Source organism: Puma concolor, chromosome E3 (genome assembly GCF_028749965.1).
Source record: "Puma concolor isolate L17-30 chromosome E3, mPumCon1.1.hap2, whole genome shotgun sequence".
NCBI classification, from domain to species: Eukaryota; Metazoa; Chordata; class Mammalia; order Carnivora; family Felidae; genus Puma; species Puma concolor.
In genome coordinates, this window is record NC_141682.1 from 18,521,882 (window position 1) to 18,543,131 (window position 21,250).

The window sequence follows — 21,250 nt, forward strand, 5'->3', positions numbered from 1 at the left end:
TCCCAGTCTTCCACCACCGCCTCCTTAAAAGCCTTGGGGGATTATCACACTCTGTTCTAAGCCTGCCAAATTGTGTGTGATACTGCCCGGAGCAACTTACTTCATAAGCCTTTTCAGTGCATAGCTCAACCCTGGCATTCACTTACTCATTCAATATTTGCTGAGCGTCTAAACGCTAGACTATCAGCGGGGGGGGGGGGGGGGGGGGGGGGGGGAGTCCTCACCCTTGTGGAGGTTATGTTCCAGCAAAAAAAAAGGCACATTTAATCTTTAGCAACTATCTTAGAAATGTCACTTTGGGATCACAACCATAGAAGAGAAAAACGAATCCAAGTAACTCTTTAACTGAGTACTTTGACTTTATACCATCAATCTGAACAAAATCGCAAAGAAACCTTGAACTTAACTTTAGTAGGCTGTTTGGTAGCATAATGGGATAATTATTCAGAAATTGGGCAAATGAATAAACATGTTGATGTAGTTGGCAGCCAAGTTTCTTCCTGTGGGAATTTGGGATGGTGAAAGGGGAGAAAGAACCTTATGACTGATTAAAATCGTATGACTTAAAAAACAGATTTAAAACAGATAAAATTAGATGTGTTCTAGCTCTAATCTCTAAAAGGGCCTAAAAGCAATAACATCCCAGAAGAATGAGTACAGCTACTCTAAGTCGTTTTAATTTTTTTAAATGTTTATTTTTGAGAGAGTGTGAGTGGGTGAAGGGCACAGAGAGAGGGAGATGCAGAACCTGAAGCACGCTCCAGGCTCTGAGCTGTCAGCACAGAACCTTACATAGGGTTCCAACTCACAAACCGTGAGATCACGACCTGAGCCAAAGTCAGACACTTAACCGATTGAGCCACCCAGGCACTTCTACTCTAGTCATTTTAAAGTAATAGTCCTCAGTTCAAGGAACCAGGACTCCTTGGGAGAAATGGCCAATTCCCAGGCTTGGGCCAGAAAGTAAGTGAAGAAATGTGGAGACATAGCAGGACACAAGAACCAAGTTGAAGGAATTTCCACTGGTCAAAACCAGGAACACAAAGATTAATGAGGCTGAGAGGAACATGGGGGAGCCTTCTGATGTGCTAGAAATGTTCTACTCACCTAGGTGGTGATTATATAGAGGTCTTCATATGAGGTGTTCACCAAGCTGCACACTTAAGATCTGTGTACTTTACTTCATATAAATTATACCTCAACCAAACATTTTAAGGATGACAGTAATGAATCTAACAAATTGAACTAAAAAACAATCTGGGACCATACTTACATTAAAACTGACACTGGCTCCTGAGTGGCTCAGCCAGTTAAGCAACTCTTGATTTCAGCTCAGGTCATAATCCCACAGTTCAAGAAATTGGGCTCTAAACTGACAGCAAGGAAACTGCCTGGGATTCTGTCTGTCTCTCTGCCTCTCCCCCACTCTTGCTTTCTCTTTTTCAAAATAAATAAGCATTTTTTAAAATTATAAGTATTTAGGAAAGAAGGGCCTTCAACTTACTCTCAAATGGTTCCACAATAACAGTTTGTGCATTTAGAAAGATCTAAAACAAATGTGAAATGTTAAAAAAGTATAAACCTAGGTGAAGAGCACATGAGTTCATTGTACTATTCTTTTGTTCAGTAGGCTTGAAATTTTTCAAAATTGAGTTTAAAAGTAGCAAGACCTTGGGGCCCCTGGTGGCTCAGTCGGTTGAGCGTCCGACTTTGGTTTGGGTCTCTCAGCTCATGAGTTCGAGCCCCATGTTGGGTTCTGTGCTGACAGCTTGGAGCCTGGAGCCTGCTTCGGATTCTGTGCCTCCCTCTCTCTCTGCCCCAACCCACTCTCATTCTGTCTCTCTCTCAAAAATAAACATCAAAAAAAAAAAAAAAATTTTTTTAAAATAGCAAGACCTCATTTAATCAGTTTGGGGGAATGGGATAGTTTCCTCTAGAAACTGAAAATGATTAATGAAATATTACCTTTAAAAAAGTTTCTTTATGAAATCTAAAATGTGTTATACTGATGTGCAGGCAGCAGCTTACACCAATTAAATCAGAATCCCTAGGGACAAAAGTCCAGGCATTAAGTACTTTTTAAGGCTCCCCAGGCAGTTCTATTGTGAAGACAAGATTGACCACCAGTGCCCTAGGTATGGCTTCTATCCATTGCTGTAACTCTAACCTCTGGGACCAACAATAGAGTCTCTTCACTTTTATTTCCTGGAGCACTTCAGAACACTGAAGACAACCATCATGTGCCTCTTCTTCTCTTTAATCTTCTCTCTTCGGTGTGCAACAAGTATCTCTAATTCATTTACGTGCTCTGCTGGTCTCTAAATTATGGTGAAATAATCCAAAAATTCAATTCCCAGAGCACATGTACTCCAAGAGACATGTACAAGGATGTCCACAGCAGCATGATTCATAATATCACGAAACTGCAATCATCCCAAAAGTCCACCAACAGGAAATGGATAAAATGTAATATATTCATATAATGGAATACCATACAGTAATGAAAACTATAGCTGAATCAAATATTAATGAATCTCAGCAATAATGTTAAAGAAGCCAGATATGAAAAGAATACATGATTCCATTTATACAATGCTTAAATGCAGGCAAGACTAAATTCCATTGTTAGAAATCAGAATGGAGGGTGCCTAGGTGGCTCAATCGATTAAGCGTCTGTCTCTTGATTTCAGCTCAAGTCATTAATCTCAGTTTCATGAGTTTGACCCCCACATTGGGCTCTGCCCTGACAGTGCAAAGCCTGCTTGGGATCCTCTCTCTCCCTCTCTCTGCCATTCCCCCCATTCATGCCCTCTCTGTCTCAAAATAATAAACTTAAAAAAAAAAACACAAACTTATCAGAATGGTAGTTACCTGTGGGAAAAAAGGAAGGGAGTGGTATTGGGAGGGATATAAAGGAGGTTTTGGAGTAAAGGCAATGTTCAATTTCTTGACTGAATGGTGATTTTCAGATGTTTGCTTTGCGTTAGTTTATAAACTCTATTTGTTTGGGATATTTTCCTGCATGTATACTTCGAAATTTGAAATAAAATATGTTTAAGATTACCATGAGGCCCAAGATATGAAAATTCATTATAATCCTACAAAGCTTCACACACAGGGCAGAGACTTACCTGTGACTGCTATCCAACCCTTCCATTCCTCTTTCGACTCTGGAAGCAAGCTATCTGGGTTCAATCCCAGCTCTGCCTCTCACTAGCTGGGTGACATTGGGTGCTTGTTTCCTCAGCTATAAAATGTAAATAATGGTACCTGCTATCGATTAACTGTGAGGACTGAAGGAGTTAAGAAATATAAAGTGCTTAGAACACAGCCTGGAACATAGTAAGCACTCAGTAAATAGTGGTTGCTGCTATTACTCTTCCTATCTGGCCACAGGGTCTCTGTTGATGTGCACGGGAGAAGCTGGGGTGTTTCCAAGAAGGGAAACCACCAGGAGAAGGGAGGGGGTGGAGAGAAAGAAAAAAAAAAAAATCCTTTCTTTCTCTCGGAGTGCCTAGGTAAAGGGAAATGCAGATTTTGCCATTGGTCACATGTCCAGTCTGGCTCTCGCCAAGAACCCGGGGAAAGTAGGGGAACAACAATTAGACAGGAGCATTTCACCACTAAAAAAGCTTTTTATTACAAAACAAATTCTAATAAAATCAGGCCTGGTTTTCAACCCCACCTCTGGGTTGAGGCCCCTAGGATGTGATGGGCTGGGGGAATTAGGAGGTGGTGGGCACTGAAAGAACAGAGCAGGCTGGCCTCCCCTCATCAGTCTCAGCTGCTGCCTCCTTTTAGAAAGGTCTAGAAGAGCTCTTCCAAAGCCCTTTGAGAGAGGCACCATCCTTCCAGCCAGGAAGGACCACTGCTCGCCCCAGACCCTAGCAATGCCGCACTGCAGGATCCAGGAGGTCTCGCTGACTCTCAGCAGAGGCCACCCAGGGTCACTCAGCCTGGGCGATGGCGTAGGAGAGCAGCCACAGAAGCAGAGGGCCCAGAATGAGGACAGCAAGCCAGACGGCAAAGCTGGCCAAGATGAAGTTCCGGGCCCGGGCCCCCCAGTGCACTGCCTCCTCGGACCGGCCTGCCTTATGCCGCTCTTCCGCCTGTGGGGGCAGGTTTTTGGTTAGGTTCTCCCCCTGCTTCTGACCCAAAGTACCCATTGTCCCACACCAATCCTCCATCCTTGTCATGGCTCAAAACCTGACACCCAAACCCCTAACCTCCCTTTCCAATGTCTATCTCTCAAGCCTCATCTGCAAAGCAAGTACCCACTCTGCTCTGTGTACTTCTCCAAGTAGCCATTGTTAGCTCACAAGATCACATATGGGAAAGTACTTTTCAATCCTTTTATTCCCTATCTTTTTCTACTCATCCCAGGTTCATTCAGAATTTGGAATCCTCGGCAAGAAACGAGCTATCTTGGAGTATTTAGCCCCGCCCCCCCACCTCCATGTCCAGTCAAACAACACTCCATTCGTATTAGCCCCATGAGTCTCAACTCTCTCATTATTAAGGATTCTGTTTATGATTTTGACCTAATGAAGCCCAGAAATTCTCATGATGATAAGAATACAGTTTCTGATAATTAATATCCAACTAGGATTGAGAAAATTCCAGCATGATGTTTAAGTTATCCCGTGTGGCCTTTCAAAAGGTCCATGTGCAGTTTTGGTTAGGTGTTTGGAAATGGTGAAGCCCTCTCCAAAACTCCACAGCTTCTTCCCAACTGCTACAGATCACTCTAATCACTGCTCAACTGCCTCGAGTTCTGCCCCTTCCAATCCATCTTCCATGCAGGCCTTGAGAGCAGATCTCACTGAAACATAAGCCTGACCATGTCACTCTCCTCTCCAAAAACTCTTGAAAGTACTCCTCAGGGGGCGCCTGGGTGGCTCAGTCGGTTAAGCGGCCGACTTCGGCTCAGGTCATGATCTCGCGGTTCGTGAGTTCGAGCCCTGCATCGGGCTCTGTGCTGACCGCTCAGAGCCTGGAGCCTGTTTCAGATTCTGTATCTCCCTCTCTCTCTGACCCTCCCCCGTTCATGCTCTGTCTCTGTCTCAAAAATAAACGTTAAAAAAAATTTAAAAAAAAAAAGAAAGTACTCCTCAGTACTCTGAAGATAAAGTTTAAACTCCAAGCACAGCATTGGAAGCCCCTGGGAATCTGGGCCCTCTGGCTTCATCTGTCACTATACCTCAGTGGTCCAGTCATGCAGAACTAATAGTCCAGGTACACACTGTTCCCTTTACCTAGAACGCCCTTTCACCTTTAGTCACTCATTCCCTAAGGTTATCTTCCTGTCACCTACTCTACTATACACATGTATGTAATCACACGTACGTACACTCCCTAGCTCCCCAAATGCCTTGTATTTCCTCTGTCACAGTACTGATGACCTGCATTCCAGTCATAATTATCCATTTTCGCAGTTCTCTCTTTCATTAGACGGTGAGCCCTTTGACAGCAGGCCCAGAGCCAAGCTCTGACAAGTACTTAGTAACTGTGTGATCACTGTAGATATAGATCAGATACACCAAACCATTGCCTAACTACACCCACCCCCCTGCTCCCATAGGAATTGCATTCCTCACCTTGATGGCAAACACAAGGGCCACGACTCCCAGGCAAGAGCAGCCACAGATAATGCTAGTAGCTGCCAGGTAGCGGAGGCGGAGCCAGCAGCAGCGGATGGGGGATGGAGAATGAGCAGCTTCCATGTTGCTCACCAAGGTGTCCACTGCCTTCTCCTCGTCCTCCATCACCTGTGGGCGATACAGTCAAGGTACTTGTAAGCCCAACAACTGAGCCATTGGCCTGGCGTGCTCAGACTCCACCCCTCTCTCTGATCTGTCCTCGTGACCTAGCCCAACTGTCAGGTAAGTTGCCTTATGCGGAATTCCTCCAGTGACTCATAGACCAAGAGAGGAAATGTGTGGCCGGAATCCTTTTTTCTCAGCCTAAGATTTGGAGCCTTTAAAGGCAAGCTGGTGTGAATATCGCATTATCTGTTTTTGCTGTTTTGACATGTAGGGGAAAGGAAAATGACAGGAGCACACTGACCAGCAGGAGAAAAACCATCTCAAAAGCTGCTAGGAATCAGACTATATGTCAGTGACTTTAAACTGTATTTCAGAGGGCTTAAAATTTCCTGAAGTTCCTCCCTCAGAGGCTGCCCCTGAATATTGAGGGGTCACAAAATAGCACCCTAAGCCCTATACCCCACTTTAAGCAAAGCAACCATTTCATGTGAAAACACGGTGGATGACAACACAGGGATGGCGGAAAGGAAGGGGAAAATTATCCATTCAAGTTCTCTTTATAGCTGAGGACACTGAACACCAGAAAATCCTTACCTGCGTAAATCAGGGCCTCTTTTGCTACGCTGACTCCCTGCTACCTCTACTCTCCATTTTAACCCAGGACCAGTCTGACCTCATAACCCACACAGAAACCTACATAACGATGCCTTGCTTAATCACTTCTCAAGTCCTCTGAGCTCTGGCATCAAACCACCTTTCCACCCTCATCTCCAACCATCCCCCTACATCCTACACAAAACAGAACCATTTGCAGTTCTCTGAACACAAGTAACAAAGGATAGATGGAAAGAGGAAAGGCAAGATAAGAAGAGTGCAAAGAATCTCTACCACAAGGCTGAAGAGTGGGTATGGGAAAAGAACTGCTGAGGTAAACACAGATGTAGTCATTGGGGGGGAATGCAAAGAGAGGGTCCAGAAGTGATCAAAGGAAACGTAAAAATGAACAGGGGCTCTTACCTGGCTATAGGCCTTGAGGGACTGTGAGTTTCGGCTCCTGCCTCAGGTTTGATTTGGCTTGGGTGGAGGAGCTGACTCAGGTCTCCAAGCCAAGCCCAGGGGTGGGGTTGGGTGGCCAGCCACCTCCTGAAAAGCCCCAGGAGCTCAGAATGGGGTGTGGCCGACTCAAACTAGTTTGGCTAGATGGAGGGAAGCAAAAGGGGGATGGAGCAACTGGAGGTAGGATGCCTGCCTTCTGGAAAAGGAGTGAAAGCACCTGAGCAAGAGGAGTAAAAGCAGGGGAAAATCTGAGGCATCAGAGAGCTCTGAGGGAAAGTCCAGAACTAAGGGAATAGGAGGAGAGAAAAAGTATGAGTTGGAGTGACTTAAAACTGAAACTTTAGGGAAAGACACCCTACCAGATCAGATTTGCCAATCTTCCCTCCTCTTGGGTGATTTCTACCTCAAAGACACATAATTCTGGGTTAGAGATCAGGTACTAGGGTTTTGGCAAGAACAAGAGAGAGGAGGAAAACGATGCCCAAGTTCCCACCCAACCCTCCACCAGACCAGAAAATCAGAAGCCTCCTTACGCGGATGCTCATACAGAAACTAAGTTTATTATTTTTTCTTCTTAAAAAAAAAAGAAAAAAAAAAAAAAAAACTCATGGTAGAGAAGAAGCCCCTCCCCCTTCCCCTAAAGGTGGGGGCTGTGAAAGATAGCTGGGGAATCAAGTACAAGGGGGTGGGGACAGAGACTATCTTGCCACCCTTAACACTGCCCAGCCTTGTGGGGTGGAAGGGAAGGGGGTATATGAAGAGCCCCGTTTCCATGACAACCAGTTGCCTACCCCCTACTTTGGTGGAAAGAAGGGAGAAGGCCCCTATGTCTCCCTGGAGGCTTTCCCCCTCAAAAGACTTCAAGTAGTGGTTAACAGAGTCAGGCCTGGTTGTGGAGGGAGAGGGGCCATGGCGGAAAGCCCAGGTGGAGGGGCAGCCCACTCACGTCTTGGCCTTGCGGCCTCTGTGACTAACGGTAGGGCCAGCCAGGTGGGAGGGGGCACTGCTGCGCAGGATACGCTGGTCCCCTTGGTTGGTGGCCCCACCAAGTCGACGGGGGCCAGGCCGGCGACGTAGGGTCCCATCCCCTTCCTCTTCCTCGCCTGAGGCTTCAGCCTCAGACTCCTCTACAGAACCCTCAGGTCCCAAGGGACTCGGGGGCTGTAGGCGGCCCCGCTTTGCCAGCCCAGGGCCCCCGCCAACTGGGGCCCCTGCCCGTTTGCGAGGCACCTTCTCAGTCTCTAGTGGGGGAACTAGAGACCCTGGACGCAGCCGGGTAGAGCGCAGTTTTGGAGCTAACGAGACCACAGGAGGTGTCAATTCTAACCCGCCTGGCCCACTATCTGCTAAATCCAGGTCATCCTGAATTACAGCCACCACCATGGACCCTTCACTCTTTCGCCCCCGCATTCCCTCTGCTTCAAGCCGCAAGCGGGCCAGGCGGGTGAGGGGGCGGCTTCCGTCCTCATCAGAGGAACTACCCTCACTCTCCCCCTGGCCCTGGGGTTGCCGCCGCCTCCCCAATCCACAGCTCTCGAGGACAGAAGAGCTGTCACGGTCCAAGACAGGGAGCTGGCTGGGCCGAGGTGATGGTGGATTCTTGGGAGGTCGACCCCGTTTCCGCTTGGGTGGGGATGTTGAAATGGTGAGATTGGTGACAGTGTTGGCGACAGTAGCAGTGGGACAGGCTAGGAGTGGTGGGAGTGGTGGCAGGGGAGGTGGTAGCGGGAGTGGCTGTGTCCGGCTCTCTAAGTTGCCATCCCCTGGAGAGGAAATGGTCCCAGGAATGGGCAAATCTCGTGCCTTAGGGGGCCGCCCACGCCTTCTTTTCTCCACAGGTGATAGGATGATGGGCTCGGGTCTGTGAATTGGCTGGGGTCCAAGAGGCTGGGACCCAGGACTAGGCTGGGGTCCCAGGACAGGCTCCGCAACAATAAGGGTCTCAGCCCCAGGGACTGGGTCAGCCCCATTGGTTTTTCCCTTAGAGGTGGATGAAGGTACCTCATCCACCCCTCGCCCAGCATCTGCTGGAGACCTGTTCTTCTTGGGGGGCCTCCCCCTCCGACGTTTCACAGCAGGAGGGGTGATGGCAAGAAGTGCCCCTTCTCCGTTCTCTGGGCTGCCCCCACCAGTCACCCCCAGCTCAATGCGACGGCGAGCTATGAAGGGTTGCTGGGTTGGGGTGGGCAGTGTGGATGGGGGAGCAGCTTCACAGGGCCCACCGGTGGGAGGTGAGGATTCTGGCCCCGACATGCTGCGGGCAGATGGGCTTCCCGGGCTGGTACCAGTCTCAGAGACCCCAGGCACTAGGGTGCTGGCAGTTCCCCGCTGCTGTCGCCGTCGCCTCACCAGTTCCTTTTCCTCTACCACAGTCACTAGCCGTCCCGGCAGCTTGCGAAGCACTTTGGGGCCTGGAGGCTGCCCTGGCCGACCAGCCCCCTGACCCCTAATTTCTACATCAGCACTGGTGCGACGCCGAGGGGGCCGGGCAGGTGAAGGACTCTCAGGTGAGGAGGTGGCCGAAGATGAGGTTGATGGGGCTGTGACCTCTGCTGGAACAAGTTCCTGTGGCTTCTCTGGGCTGGAGGTTGGGGTCTGGGCCTCCACCAGCTCTTCTGAGCTCTTGTCAGCCTCCAACGGCTCCTGAAGTAGCTCATCAGATGCTGCTGAAGGTGGGAGCTCCAGCCCATTGCTCTCACTCAGACAGGAGGGCACCTCCTCACCATCGGGCAGCACTGTGAGGATGGTCCCCTCAGCAGGCTCTGGCACTTCCTGCTCTTGACCGTTGGGGACGCTGTCAGCCTCCAGGGTTGGGCTAGGTGCAGAAGAGGCGAGAGAAAGGTTCTTCTCTGACATAGGCAGGATCTCAACAGCAACTGGCAACAGATCCTTAGGGGGCACAAGAGTAAGTGGGGAAGTCTCGGAACTGGCCATATCAGCCAGCTCCGGGGACTCGGTGGATGCCAATGCTTGTGCACACAGTTCTGTCTCAGGCCCCAAGCCCAAGGGGAGGTTGGTGACTGGGGGGGAGACGGGCACAGAAGGTAGACCAAGCAGGAGAGGGGAAGAAGGAGTTGAGAGAGAGGTTTGGGCTGGAGGTGGAGTATGAGCTGGCGGAGGTGTACAGGCAGGAGGAGGGGTACAGGCAGAAGAACAAGAGGGAGGAATCTGTGAAGGGGGAAGTGGAGGAGAAGGCAAGATATGAACAGGAAGCATGGTTATTGGATTTGGGGCTGAAATGGGGATTGGGGCAGGGATTGGAACAGGGATTGGGGCAGGAATTACAGCAGGAGCTGAAGCTGGAGTGGGTCGAGGCCTAGGTGCTGGCCGGGGAACTCTCTCCCTGGCAGGGCTGCAGCGTGGGGGTGTGGAAGTGCTGCGGGTATGATGGGTGGATGTGACAGGAGTGTGGTTTGCCCCTTGAGTCTCAGCCCGGGCTCCACGAAGACGTTCACTGACGCGAGTCCCTGGCCTTTCAGGGGCCTTGGCCTTCTTACTGCGCCGGTGACTGCCTCCACCAGTCCCACAGGAAACCTCATCCCCAGCCCCTGGCCCCTCCTCCTCCTCTTGGGGTAGGCGGAACACCTCCTCCTTGGCTTGGTCCAGGTCCTTGCGGGCAGCTTCCACTTGCTCCTACCAACAACAGAGCCCGAACAGTGGGTGGTCAGAGGGAGGCAAGCAGACTGGGACTGGTTAGAAAGAAGCAACTTCCCACTTCTATCCTCACCCCCTAGAAATACTCACTTCTGCCTGCTTGAGCTCCTCTCGGCTCACCTCCTCCAGTGAGGCTTCCAGGAATTTCATGGCATAACGCTCAATGGGGGTCAGCTGTGGGAAGGAGAAGCAGTGATGAACATAGGGACTTGGCAACCAGGGCCCATCACCCTTGATTATTTTCACCAGGGAAGATAGGAGGAGGATCACAAGGTCCAGAGGAAGAAGCTGAGAAGGGTGAGGTTAAGAACTAGTGGGTCCGACACTGACCTGTTCTACAAGGGCAGCAATTTCCTGCTCAGCCCGGGACATCTCTTCATCCTCAGCCCCAGGCCGGCCGGCCTCCTCTCCATCACCAGCAGGAAATCCATCATTCTCATTGAATTCTGCAAGCTCAGCCACCTGTTCAGCTTTGGCCTGGGTGGCCGCACGGATATCCTCTTCATCCTCTGCCCGACACAGTGCCTGCAAGGATGTGGGGAAGCAAAAAAACCACAAAAATTAAAGAACTGTATATCCTGTAGTTCGATTCTGGCAAGAATCTGAAGCCAAGTTTACACCAAACCAGGTTTACAACAGAACTCAACTCTCTTCTGGGCCCTCAGAGTTACCAAAGCAATGCAGTATTTCCACATAGGATGAAACAGATTTGACTTGGCGGCCCACCAGTGACGAACTGTTTTTAGAAACCTCTAGCTCTGCTTCCTTTTCCATTCAAGTCAGCCTTAGATCTCCTTTAAAAAAAAAACAAAACAAAAAAAACAATCCTAGGCTGCCTGGGCAGCTCAGTCAGTTAAGTGGCCGACTTCAGTTCAGGTCACGATCTCGTGGTCCATGAGTTCGAGCCCTACGTCAGACTCTGTGCCAACAGCTTGGAGACTGGAGCCTGCTTTGGATTCTGTGTCCCTCTCTGCCCCTTCCCCACTTGCCCTCTGTCTCTCCCTCTCAAAAATAAACATCTAGAGAAAAAAAAAAAAAAAAGTCCCAGGGCGGCCCGGGCAGCTCAGTGGTTAAGGGTCCAACTTGATTTTGGCTCAGGTTGTGATCTCATGGTTTTGAGACTGAACCCCAAGCTGGACTCCACGCTGGGCGCGGAGCCTGCTTAAGTCTGCCCCTCCCTTGCTTGTGCATGTGCACTCTCACTCAAGATAAATACGTGAATAATAAGAATAAAAATAATTTTAAAGAGCAGTCCCAGAGGGGCGCCTGGGTGGCTCAGTCAGTTAAGTGATTATGGCTCAGGTTATGCATTATCTCAGTTTGTGAGTTCGAGCCCCACATCGGGCTCTGTGCTGATTGTGTAGGATGTGTTAGAATTCTCTCTCTGCCCCTCCTCCAGTGGTGATCTCTCACTCTCTCAAAGTAAGTAAACCTTAAAAAAAAAAAGTCCCAGAAAGCTTTAGTTTTTATTTATTTTTTTAATGTTTATTTCTCAGAGAGAGAGAGAGAGAGAGAGAGAGAGAGAGGAGTGAGAGAGCGAGCATGAGTGGGGGAGGGGCAGAGAGAGGGAGACACAGAATCCAAAGCAAGTTCCAGGCTCTGAGCTGTCAGCACAGAGCCTGATGTAGGGCTTGAGGCTGTGAACTGTGAGATCGTGACGTGAGCCAAAGTTAGACGCTTAACCCACTGAGCCACCCAGGTGCCCCCAGAAAGCTTTAAATACACAAAAATCCCCAATTCTTCTTTGCCTCAAGATCCATCTTGACAACACACTACATCTTGTCTTTTCCTTGAAATGAATATCCAGGAAGCTCATACCAAAGTCACCAAGAGATGCAACCTGGAGTGTGCTCAGCAATGAGGGCAAGGCACTTGGTAGGGAAAAAACATCTCCATGGTCTCTACTACTTCTGAAAAAATACAAATGCCCAGCCCTTGCCCCCCAAAATCACAACTTAGTATATTCTGAGATGGGGTCCCAGGAATCAATCCTTTAAAAACCTCTCAGGGAGCCGAGGGGGGGAACGCCTGGGTGGCTCAGTCAGTTGAGTGTCCGACTTTGGCTCAGGTCATAATCTCATGATTCGTGAGTTCAAGCCCAACATTGGGCTCTCTGCTGTCAGCACAGAGCCTGCTTCTGATCCTCTGTCTTCCTTCTCTCTCTGCCCCTCTCCCACTCCTCTACTTGTATGCATGCACTCTCTCAAAAAAAAAAACAAACATTAAAAAAGAACATATTGGGGCACCTGGGTGGCTCACTCAGTTAAGCGTCCGACTTCGGCTCAAGTCATGATCTCACAGTTCATGTGTTGGAGCCCCACATCAGGCTCTGTGCTGACAGCTTGGAGCCTGGAGCCTGCTTCAGATTCTGTGTCTCCCAATCTCTCTGCCCCTCCCCCACACACACTCTGTGTCTTTCTCACAAAAATAAACATTAAAAAAAATAACATATTAAGGGGTGCCTGGGTGGCGCAGTGGCTTAGGTGTCTGACTCCTGACTTTGGCTCAGGTCATGTTCTCATGGTTTGTGAGATTGTGCCCCATGTCAGGCTCTGTGTGGACAGCACAGAACCTGTTTGGGATTCTGTCTGTCCCTCCCCTGCTTGCACAGGAGCACACTATCTTTCAGAAGTAAATAAATGAACATTAAAAACATTTTTTTAATATTTAAAAAATAATAATAAAAACAGTTTTAAATGAAAAGCTCTTCAGGGGCACCTGCCTGGTTCTGTCAGTAGAGCATGAGACTCTTAATGTCAAGATCAAGATCATGAACTCAAGCCCCACATTCAAGTGGGCATGGAGCCTACTGAAAAATAAATTATTTAAAAAAAAAGTAAATAAAATAAAATAGTTTTTCGGGGCACTTGGCTGGTTCAATTGGTGTAATGTGTGATTCTTGATCTCAGGGTCATGAGTTCAAGCCCTATGTTGGGTGTAGAGCCTATTTAAAAAAAATTAAAAACCAAAAAGCTTTCCAAGTGATTCTACTATGCACTGGTGTTTGAAAAATAAGAGGTTACACCACATAGAAAGCACTTCTTACATCCATTATGCCATTTAAACCTCAGTTACTGGGGCGCCTGGGTGGCGCAGTCGGTTAAGCGTCCGACTTCAGCCGGGTCACGATCTTGCGGTCCGTGAGTTCGAGCCCCACGTCGGGCTCTGGGCTGATGGCTCGGAGCCTGGAGCCTGTTTCCGATTCTGTGTCTCCCTCTCTCTCTGCCCCTCCCCCATTCATGCTCTGTCTCTCTCTGTCCCAAAAATAAATAAACGTTGAAAAAAAAATTAAAAAAAAAAAAAACAAAACCTCAGTTACTTCCTTCTCATTAACTTTCAAAAAGTGGAAAGTGAGACTCATAAGATTAAACACACTTGACTTAACAAACACAATTATTAACAAGTACTGTTAGAATTCAAACTTGTAACTGAGGAGTCCAAAGCCTTTTTTCTATGAAATCTTGTGAACCAATAAACAATCTACTCCCAACCATCAAAGGCCAACAGTAGGGGTGTGCCTGAGTGGCTAAAGTTGGTTAAGCTTACGACTCTTGCTTTCAGCTCAGATCATGATCTCATGGTTTGTGAGATCAAGCCTTGCATCAGGCTCTGTGCTGCTTGGGATTCTCTCTCTCCCTCTCTCTACCTACCCCTCCTGTTTGCCCATGTTCTCTCTCTTCTCAAAAATAAAAATGAATAAACATGAAAAAGAAAAAAAGAAAGAAAAGGTCAACAGTAATCTGGAAAGCAGCAAAAATGTCCTTTCCCCCTACAAAAGCTCAATGGGCTGAGAAACCACAGACATCATAACTATTAGCTCTGCTCTATAGATTGCCCACTCTTTTTTCACCTGCTCTAGGATATGGGTCTGCTTGCTGGCCACAGTCTCTTCCTCCTCTTCAGAGGCAGAGGGTACAGATGAGCCAGGTGGCTCTTCCAGGGGCATATCAAACAGCTCTCGGATGGTCTGCTTTGGAGAGAACAGAGGAAGAAGTGTCAGCCAATAGAATGCTGGGCCCCGGTCTACAACTATGAGATGACAGCTCTTAGAAATAGTCACAAGTGCCACTAGTTGAAAAGGCAGGTAGAGGCCAAAGCATCCTCTTTAATAAGCAGAAGTAATTCTCTCCTCCATAGGCTGGAAGATCTTAGTACCTGTTTAAAATAGGCTGTGGTGAAGTTGCCTCCCTCAATGGCCATGTCTCCCAACATTCTCTTTTGATTTGCCTTTTTTAGGATGTTCTCCTCCACTGTCCGTTCACTGATGAGTCTAGGGAGTGATGAAGGCATGTGTAAATAGCCAAATACGTTAATAAAACCCTATCAGTAAAGAGGATACAACATGAGGGAAGACTAGGCAATACCTGTAGATGTGGACATCTCGGGTCTGGCCAATCCGGTGACAGCGATCCTGGGCCTGAGCATCCATGGTGGGATTCCAGTCGCTGTCATAAAAAACAACAGTGTCTGCTCCTGTAAGGTTTACACCCACGCCCCCACTCCGAGTTGAAAGGATAAAGCAGAATATGCGTTTGTCTGCATTGAATCGTTCCATCAAAGCCTAGAGAAAAAAAAAAAAGGTAGTATTAGGAGACAGAGGCCCCAAAACAGACCCAAGGCTTAGTGGGGCCCCTTCTGGGAGACAGTAGCTGAAGTAAGCCTTTGAGGGCTACAGATGCCTGGGTTACCTGTCTCTGTTCAACTCTAGTAGACCCATCCAGACGCAAGTAGAGGTGGCCGTGGTAGGTAAGAAACTGTTCCAATACATCCAGCATTCGAGTCATCTGGGTGAATATGAGCACCCGGTGGCCCTCTGCCTTGAGCTGTCGCAACAGCACTGCCAATGTTTGCAACTTCCCTAAAGAAATATGAACGGGTACAGGGAATTTGCTATAAGCTGGAATAGGGAGAACACTTAGTACTGAAAGGTTGTAGTTGAAAGATAATAAAAGCTTTAGGCCAGGGTTTCAATTAGCCTAGGAGATCAAAAATTTAACTTTATTTTCTTCCCTTAAGGAGTCCCCTCTTTAGTCTGCTCTTTTCTTGGATCTAATTTCTCTGGGTCTAACCAGAGGTAGGATAACATACAGACCCATGGGGGAAAAAAAGCAATCCTCAATGGTGGTACTACAATCCTTAGGTACTACAATGAATTATGCCAGCTGAAACAGATAGATTTATAGGACAAATGTCAACAACACCAGCTGGCAGTCATGGCTAACATACAGGAATTGAAGAGCACTGAGATCAGAACCAGGGAGAGAGGATCTTATGAGGTTATCTAGTTAAACCTCCCATCAAACATAAAAGTTAACTTCTATAACATTTCTGATTAATCATTTTGAATGCTTTTAATAGACTTTCAATTGATCTACTCTAAATCGGTTCATACGTTACAAAATTATTTTTTTTACTAAAATATTTATCGAAGGGCGCCTGGGTGGCTCAGTCAGTTAAGCACCCGTCTTAAATTCAGATCATGATCTCATAGTCTGTGAGTTTGAGCCCCACGTCAGGCTCTGTGATGACAGCTCAGAGCCTGGAACCTGCTTCCAAGTCTGTGTCTCCCTCTCTCTCTCTCTGTCCCTCCCCCACTCATGCTCGGTCTCTCCCACTCTCAAAAATACACATTAAAAATAATTTTTTAATATTAAAAAAATAAAATGTTTGAGTACACATTGATAAAAATTTTGTTGTCTGATGTTCTAAAGCATTTAAGAAATTCCCAAAAAACGTTACTACAGGAATATTAAGGGGCGCCTGGGTGGCTCAAGTCCGTTAAGCGTCCAACTCTTGATTTGGCTCAGGTTGTGATCTCACATTTTGTGGAGCTCTGCACTGACAGCGAGGAGTCCGCTGGGGATTCTCTTTCTCTCCTCTCTCTCTCTCTCCCCCTGCTTGTGCTCTCAAAAGTGAATAAACACTTTTATTCATTTTTGAGAGAGAGAGATAGAGGGAGAGAGGGAGAGAGGGAGAGAGGAAGAGAGGGAGAGGAAGAGAGGGAGAGGGAGAGGGAGAGGGAGAGGGAGAGGGAGAGGGAGAGGGAGAGGGAGAGGGAGAGGGAGAGGGAGAGGGAGAGGGAGAGAATGAGCAGGGGAGGGGCAGAGAGGGAGACACAGAATCTGAAGCAGGCTCCAAGATCCAAGCTGTCAGCACAGAGCCCAGAGCAGGGCTCGAACTCACAAACCATGAGATCATGACCTGAGCTGAAGTCAGATGCTTAACCAACTGAACCACCCAGGCGCCCCAATGAACATTTTTTTTTAAAAGAAAGAAATATCTCTGCAGCGTTGTGGCAGAAACAATTCACTCCTGTGTCCAAAAGACATTCTTGCTTAACAGAACCTGATTTAACACTGTGGACACCTGGCAGAGAGCCCTTGATCCCAGAGAGCCCCAACCAATCCTAAAAGATAAATCATGATTGGTCTAAATGAGCCACAGTTCCTCTTTGCCATTTCCCTTTTTTTAGTGATTAATCTAGGGATGGGCAAATGGCCCAATTCAAACCAATGAGTTGTGAAGCACAGTCAGCGGGGAGAACTCGGCCCTCCACCCCCCCAAAAAAGAGAAACTTGCTTAGAGTCTTTGTCTCAACCCCTGCTTCTTGCTCAAAGCATTGCTGTGCTCCCTGGAGTTATGGCAGCCATGGTAAGACCATTAAGAAATAAACATGAGACTACAAAGATAAAAGCTAAGGATGATAAGCAATGGAGAAAGACCAGAAGGTTCCTGGGTCCATGAAAACACCAGTAAGCTGAGCCAGTCATAAACCACTATTCTCAGAATTTCTCATTAAGTAAACACTAAATGTTCTTGTGGTTTAAGCCACTATTGGTCGGTTTTCTCTTACTTGCAGTCAAATGCATCCTAACCAAAACCAAGAAAAAAGTTCCTTGTGTTTTCCCAAAAGAAAAACTGGTTACCATGCAGTCTTGTACCACCACACACCTTTCCCCACGAATCTGAAAACTCTGTTGTACTATCTTATCTGTCACTGTATCCCAAATGGTTAGCAAAATACAACAGATATTCACAATCACTGAATCAATGAATAAATGAGTTAGCACACATTTTCAACTTTCATCAAATGCACAAATGCCAAGAATATAGCATAAAGGCCTACATTTCTCTGTCTTGCCTATAAGCATAACCTGAACAACTGTCTAATGTTTAATGAAATTCACAAAGACCTCATGTACAGCAGCTCTCTGAAGTAGCAGTATCGCTACTAAAAGAGGGGAAGAGGTCAAGGGATCCTCACTGGACAATGAACTTACCACAATCATACTGGATGAGCCTCAAGTCAGGGAACTGGGTGCGCATGTTACACACAATACGGTGCAAGGGGCGAGCCCGGGGCCAGAGCTCACAGGCCAACTGCTCCTGGAAGGCTGCCTGACGTGGGGCCAGCCAAGGAGGTGGGTGGCAGGCATGCAGGGAAGGGGGAGGTGCCTCCACAGGAGGCATGACAAAGATGAACCTGTGAAGAAAGAAGGTAAGCAGTATAAAAGGTGGAATTCTGAAAGGCCCCAGAAGTGCACCTTCACCAGCCCTAACCACTACATCCACTCGGAGGCCCCAAGACCCGCTTCCCATTAACACTTAGCCCTGCCAACCTCTCAATGATTTCTGACAGCTGGTCTAGTCGTTGCTGGGGAAACAGTACAGCCTGGCGGGCAGCCTCGGTATAAGTCCAAAAGGTGGGGTGGCTGGGGCCAGGAGAACGAGGGCCGATGGGGCTGGCGACAGGTTGGGGCAGGGTACAGAAATCCAGGACTTCAGTCCCATACACAGGTGCCAGGGCCCCATGAGCCTCACTAAGTTGGAAAATCCGTTCCAGGCGTTCAGACCGCTGCCGCTTCCGCTTTTCCTCCAGAGAGTCCTGGGATGAGGAAAAATACACACACACACACACACACACACACACACACACACACACACACACACAGAAAAAGTAATCAGTATCCTCACAGAAAACCTGACCATTCCTCCCCGAATTAACCATAACTGATGTAAACTGTAAGACTCAAAATTACGTTATGTTTTTAGTGGTTTTCCAAGTTGTCAATAATGAATGTTATACCTCTCATAAGGTTAAATGAAGTAACTTCTCTGCAAGAAAAAACTGATCTTCCCTTGTATGCTACCAAAGCAGAATGCCTGAATATTTAAAATTAAGACCTGCATATCCAACAAGCTTATAAAATAGAGGATTTCTGGGAATTTTCTTAAATAACTCTGCAACACTCAAGTTAATTTACTTCCTTGAAGTGGATCCAAAACAATTATTAAAAGCCTTCCTCAAATTCCTGACCAGGACACAGAGGGGCTAATCAAATCCATGGCAAGTTTCTGCCAAGGGCCAGACTGGAATGGGGTAGGATGGCAACAGCTAATCAGACATCTAGGTATCATCACCCTAAGAGAGAAAAGGGGAGTGCCCTGGCAGATAGGAATCTATAGAACTTTGATCCAGTTCTTCCCCATCACTAGCGTTTTCGGTTTCACAGGTTGTGACAGAACTCTTTTCTGCAGCACTTACCACATTTGTATGATTCTTTGATTAATGTTTTCTATCCACGAAACTGTAGCCCCATATTAACACAAAACATATTTGATTTTGCTATTCTCACCCACTATCTAGCTGTTATCTGGCACCTAGTAGGCTGTCAATAAATAGTTGTTATTAGAATGAACAGATGAAGGAGGCTGGATCCTAGCAGACAGTCCTGAATAAAAGTAGTGTCCCAAATTTCCCTTCTTGACTATTCCCTTTAAACTTGACCTCTTGGCTCCTGGTGATCAAAGTGAAAAAGGAAAGCATCATAGCAGAACAGGCCAGGGTCTCAAGAGTAGTAGCAAAGAAGAAAAAATTTGCAAATCATATTTCTGAGAAGCTATTTGTATTCAGAATATATAAAGAATTCTTTCAAATAAAATAAAATAACCCAATTAAAAAGGTCAGGGGTGCCTGGCTGGCTCAGTCAGTAGGGCATGTGACACTTGGTCTCAGGGTCTTGAGTTCAAAACCACATTGACTATAGACATTACTTAAAAAAAAAAAAAAAAAAAAAAGTAATTCAAAAAAATTATAAAAATTTAAAAAATAAAAATCAGGGGTGCCTGGGTGGCTCAGTTGGTTAAGCATTCTTTGGCTTAACTTTGGCTCAGTCATGATCTCACAGTTCATGAGTTCGAGCCCTGCATCAGGCTCTATGCTGACAGCTCAGAGCCTGGAGACTGCTTCAAATTGTGTCTTCCCCTCTCTCTGCCTCTTTCTTGTTTGCATTCTCTCCCTCAAAAATAAACATTAAAAAAAATTAAAAATAATGCAAAGGATCTGAATATCTAACATTTCTTCAAAGAAGATACACAAGGGCCAACCACTGAAAAGATGCTCAACATCATTAGCGATAGCGATTAAGAAAACACAAATCAAAGGGGTGCCTGGATGGCTCAGTTGGTTAAGCATCCAACTTCAGCCTAGGCCATGATCTTGCAATTTGTGAGTTTGAGCCCCATGCCGGGCTCTGTGCTGACAGCTTGGAGCCTGGAGCCTGCTTCAGATTCTGTCTCCCTCTCTCTCTGCTCCTCTCCTGCTCATGCTGTCTCTCTCTGTCTCTCAAAAATAAATAAATGTTAAAAAAAAATTTTTTTTTTTTTTTAAAGAAAGAAAACACAAATCAAAACCACAAGATACCACTTCACATCCACTAGGATAGCTACGTTGGCAAAAATGTGGGGAACTTGAAACCCTTATATCCTGCCAGTGGGAATGTAAAGTGGTACAGCTGCTTTGAAAAACAGTTTGGTAGTCCTCAAACAGTTAAACACAGTTACTATCTGACCCAGCAATTCTGTTCCTGGCATACATCCAATAGAACTAAAAGCATATGAAAGACACAAAATCTTACACATGAATGTTCATAGCAGTATTATTCATAAGAGCCAAAATGTAAAAATAATCCAAGCGACCCCATCAATTGATGAATAGACATATTAAATGTATATCCACACAATGGAATATTATTCAACAACAAAAAAAGGAAGTACCAACGTATGCTACAATGTGGATGAACCCCAAAAACCCTAAGCTAAATGAAAAAAGCTAGTCACAAAAGACCATACACCATACGACTCCACAGGCAAATCTAAAGAGACAGAAAGTAATGGTTGCCAAAGGTTAGGAGAGAATGGCTGGAAGATGATGGCTAAGGGTGTGGGGTTTCTTTTTAGGAACATGCAAATGTTTTATAGTTGACTGCAATGATGGTTGCACGTATGTGAATATACTAAAAGCCACTAGACTGTACACTTTACGTGGATTAGTTGTATGGTATGTAATCTTTATCTCAAGCTGCTTAAAGAAAAAAACCGTTAAGAAGTTTCTACCTACTTGCAGAGCAAACAAAATTTAACATAGACCATAGGGTTACCATCCTTGGGCAAGAATCTAGCTCTCTTCTACTTTGAACAAGCCAGACCAACCTGACAGCATTAGAAAAAGATGAAAGGTGGAGTCAGTGGCACTGATGGAGTGGGCGACTGGGGCTAAGGCAAAGAATAAGAAGCAGCTCTGAAAATAAAGGGAGGGGCACCTGGGTGGCTGAGTTGGTTAAGCCTCTGACTCTTGATTTCAGCTCAGGTCATCATCTCACAATTTGTGAGTTCGAGCCCTCCAGCGGGCTCTGCACTGACAGCGCAGAACCTGCTTGCGATTCTCTCTCTACCCCTCCCTCGGTCCCTCCCTACTCCATCTCTCTCAAAATAAA

General features: G+C 46.8%; 2 protein-coding genes across 4 annotated transcripts in view; both read right to left on the reverse strand.

The window, feature by feature from the left end:
- Positions 1–3,615: 3,615 nt before the first annotated feature.
- Positions 3,616–7,242, reverse strand: TMEM265 (transmembrane protein 265). The gene is made up of 3 exons (XM_025920708.2): positions 6,783–7,242; positions 5,598–5,768; positions 3,616–4,109 (listed from the first exon to the last, which is right to left on the reverse strand). Exons 2-3 carry the CDS (start codon positions 5,763–5,765, stop codon positions 3,948–3,950), a joined length of 330 nt encoding a protein of 109 aa, XP_025776493.1. The 5' UTR covers positions 5,766–5,768; positions 6,783–7,242; the 3' UTR covers positions 3,616–3,947.
- Positions 7,243–7,362: 120 nt separating this feature from the next.
- Positions 7,363–21,250, reverse strand: part of SRCAP (Snf2 related CREBBP activator protein) — a 35,388-nt gene continuing 21,500 nt past the window's right edge. For all 3 annotated transcript variants that reach the window (XM_025920587.2, XM_086692360.1, XM_086692361.1), the window contains 9 exons: positions 18,095–18,360; positions 17,756–17,958; positions 15,164–15,333; positions 14,840–15,036; positions 14,631–14,745; positions 14,326–14,445; positions 10,806–11,000; positions 10,566–10,649; positions 7,363–10,454 (listed from right to left, as the gene is read on the reverse strand). In XM_025920587.2, the coding sequence (XP_025776372.1) occupies positions 7,764–10,454; positions 10,566–10,649; positions 10,806–11,000; positions 14,326–14,445; positions 14,631–14,745; positions 14,840–15,036; positions 15,164–15,333; positions 17,756–17,958; positions 18,095–18,360 (4,041 nt within the window). In that variant the 3' untranslated portion in view covers positions 7,363–7,763. The remainder of the gene's footprint in view (positions 10,455–10,565; positions 10,650–10,805; positions 11,001–14,325; positions 14,446–14,630; positions 14,746–14,839; positions 15,037–15,163; positions 15,334–17,755; positions 17,959–18,094; positions 18,361–21,250) is intronic.

Excerpts from the sequence above, each read along its gene's own strand:
- TMEM265 (XM_025920708.2), bottom strand. The coding sequence starts at position 5,765 with ATGGAGGACGAGGAGAAGGCAGTGGACACCTTGGTGAGCAACATGGAA. Across the intron at positions 4,110-5,597 it reads CCCTTGTGTTTGCCATCAAG|GCGGAAGAGCGGCATAAGGC; the intron begins GTGAGGAATGCA and ends CTGCCCCCACAG.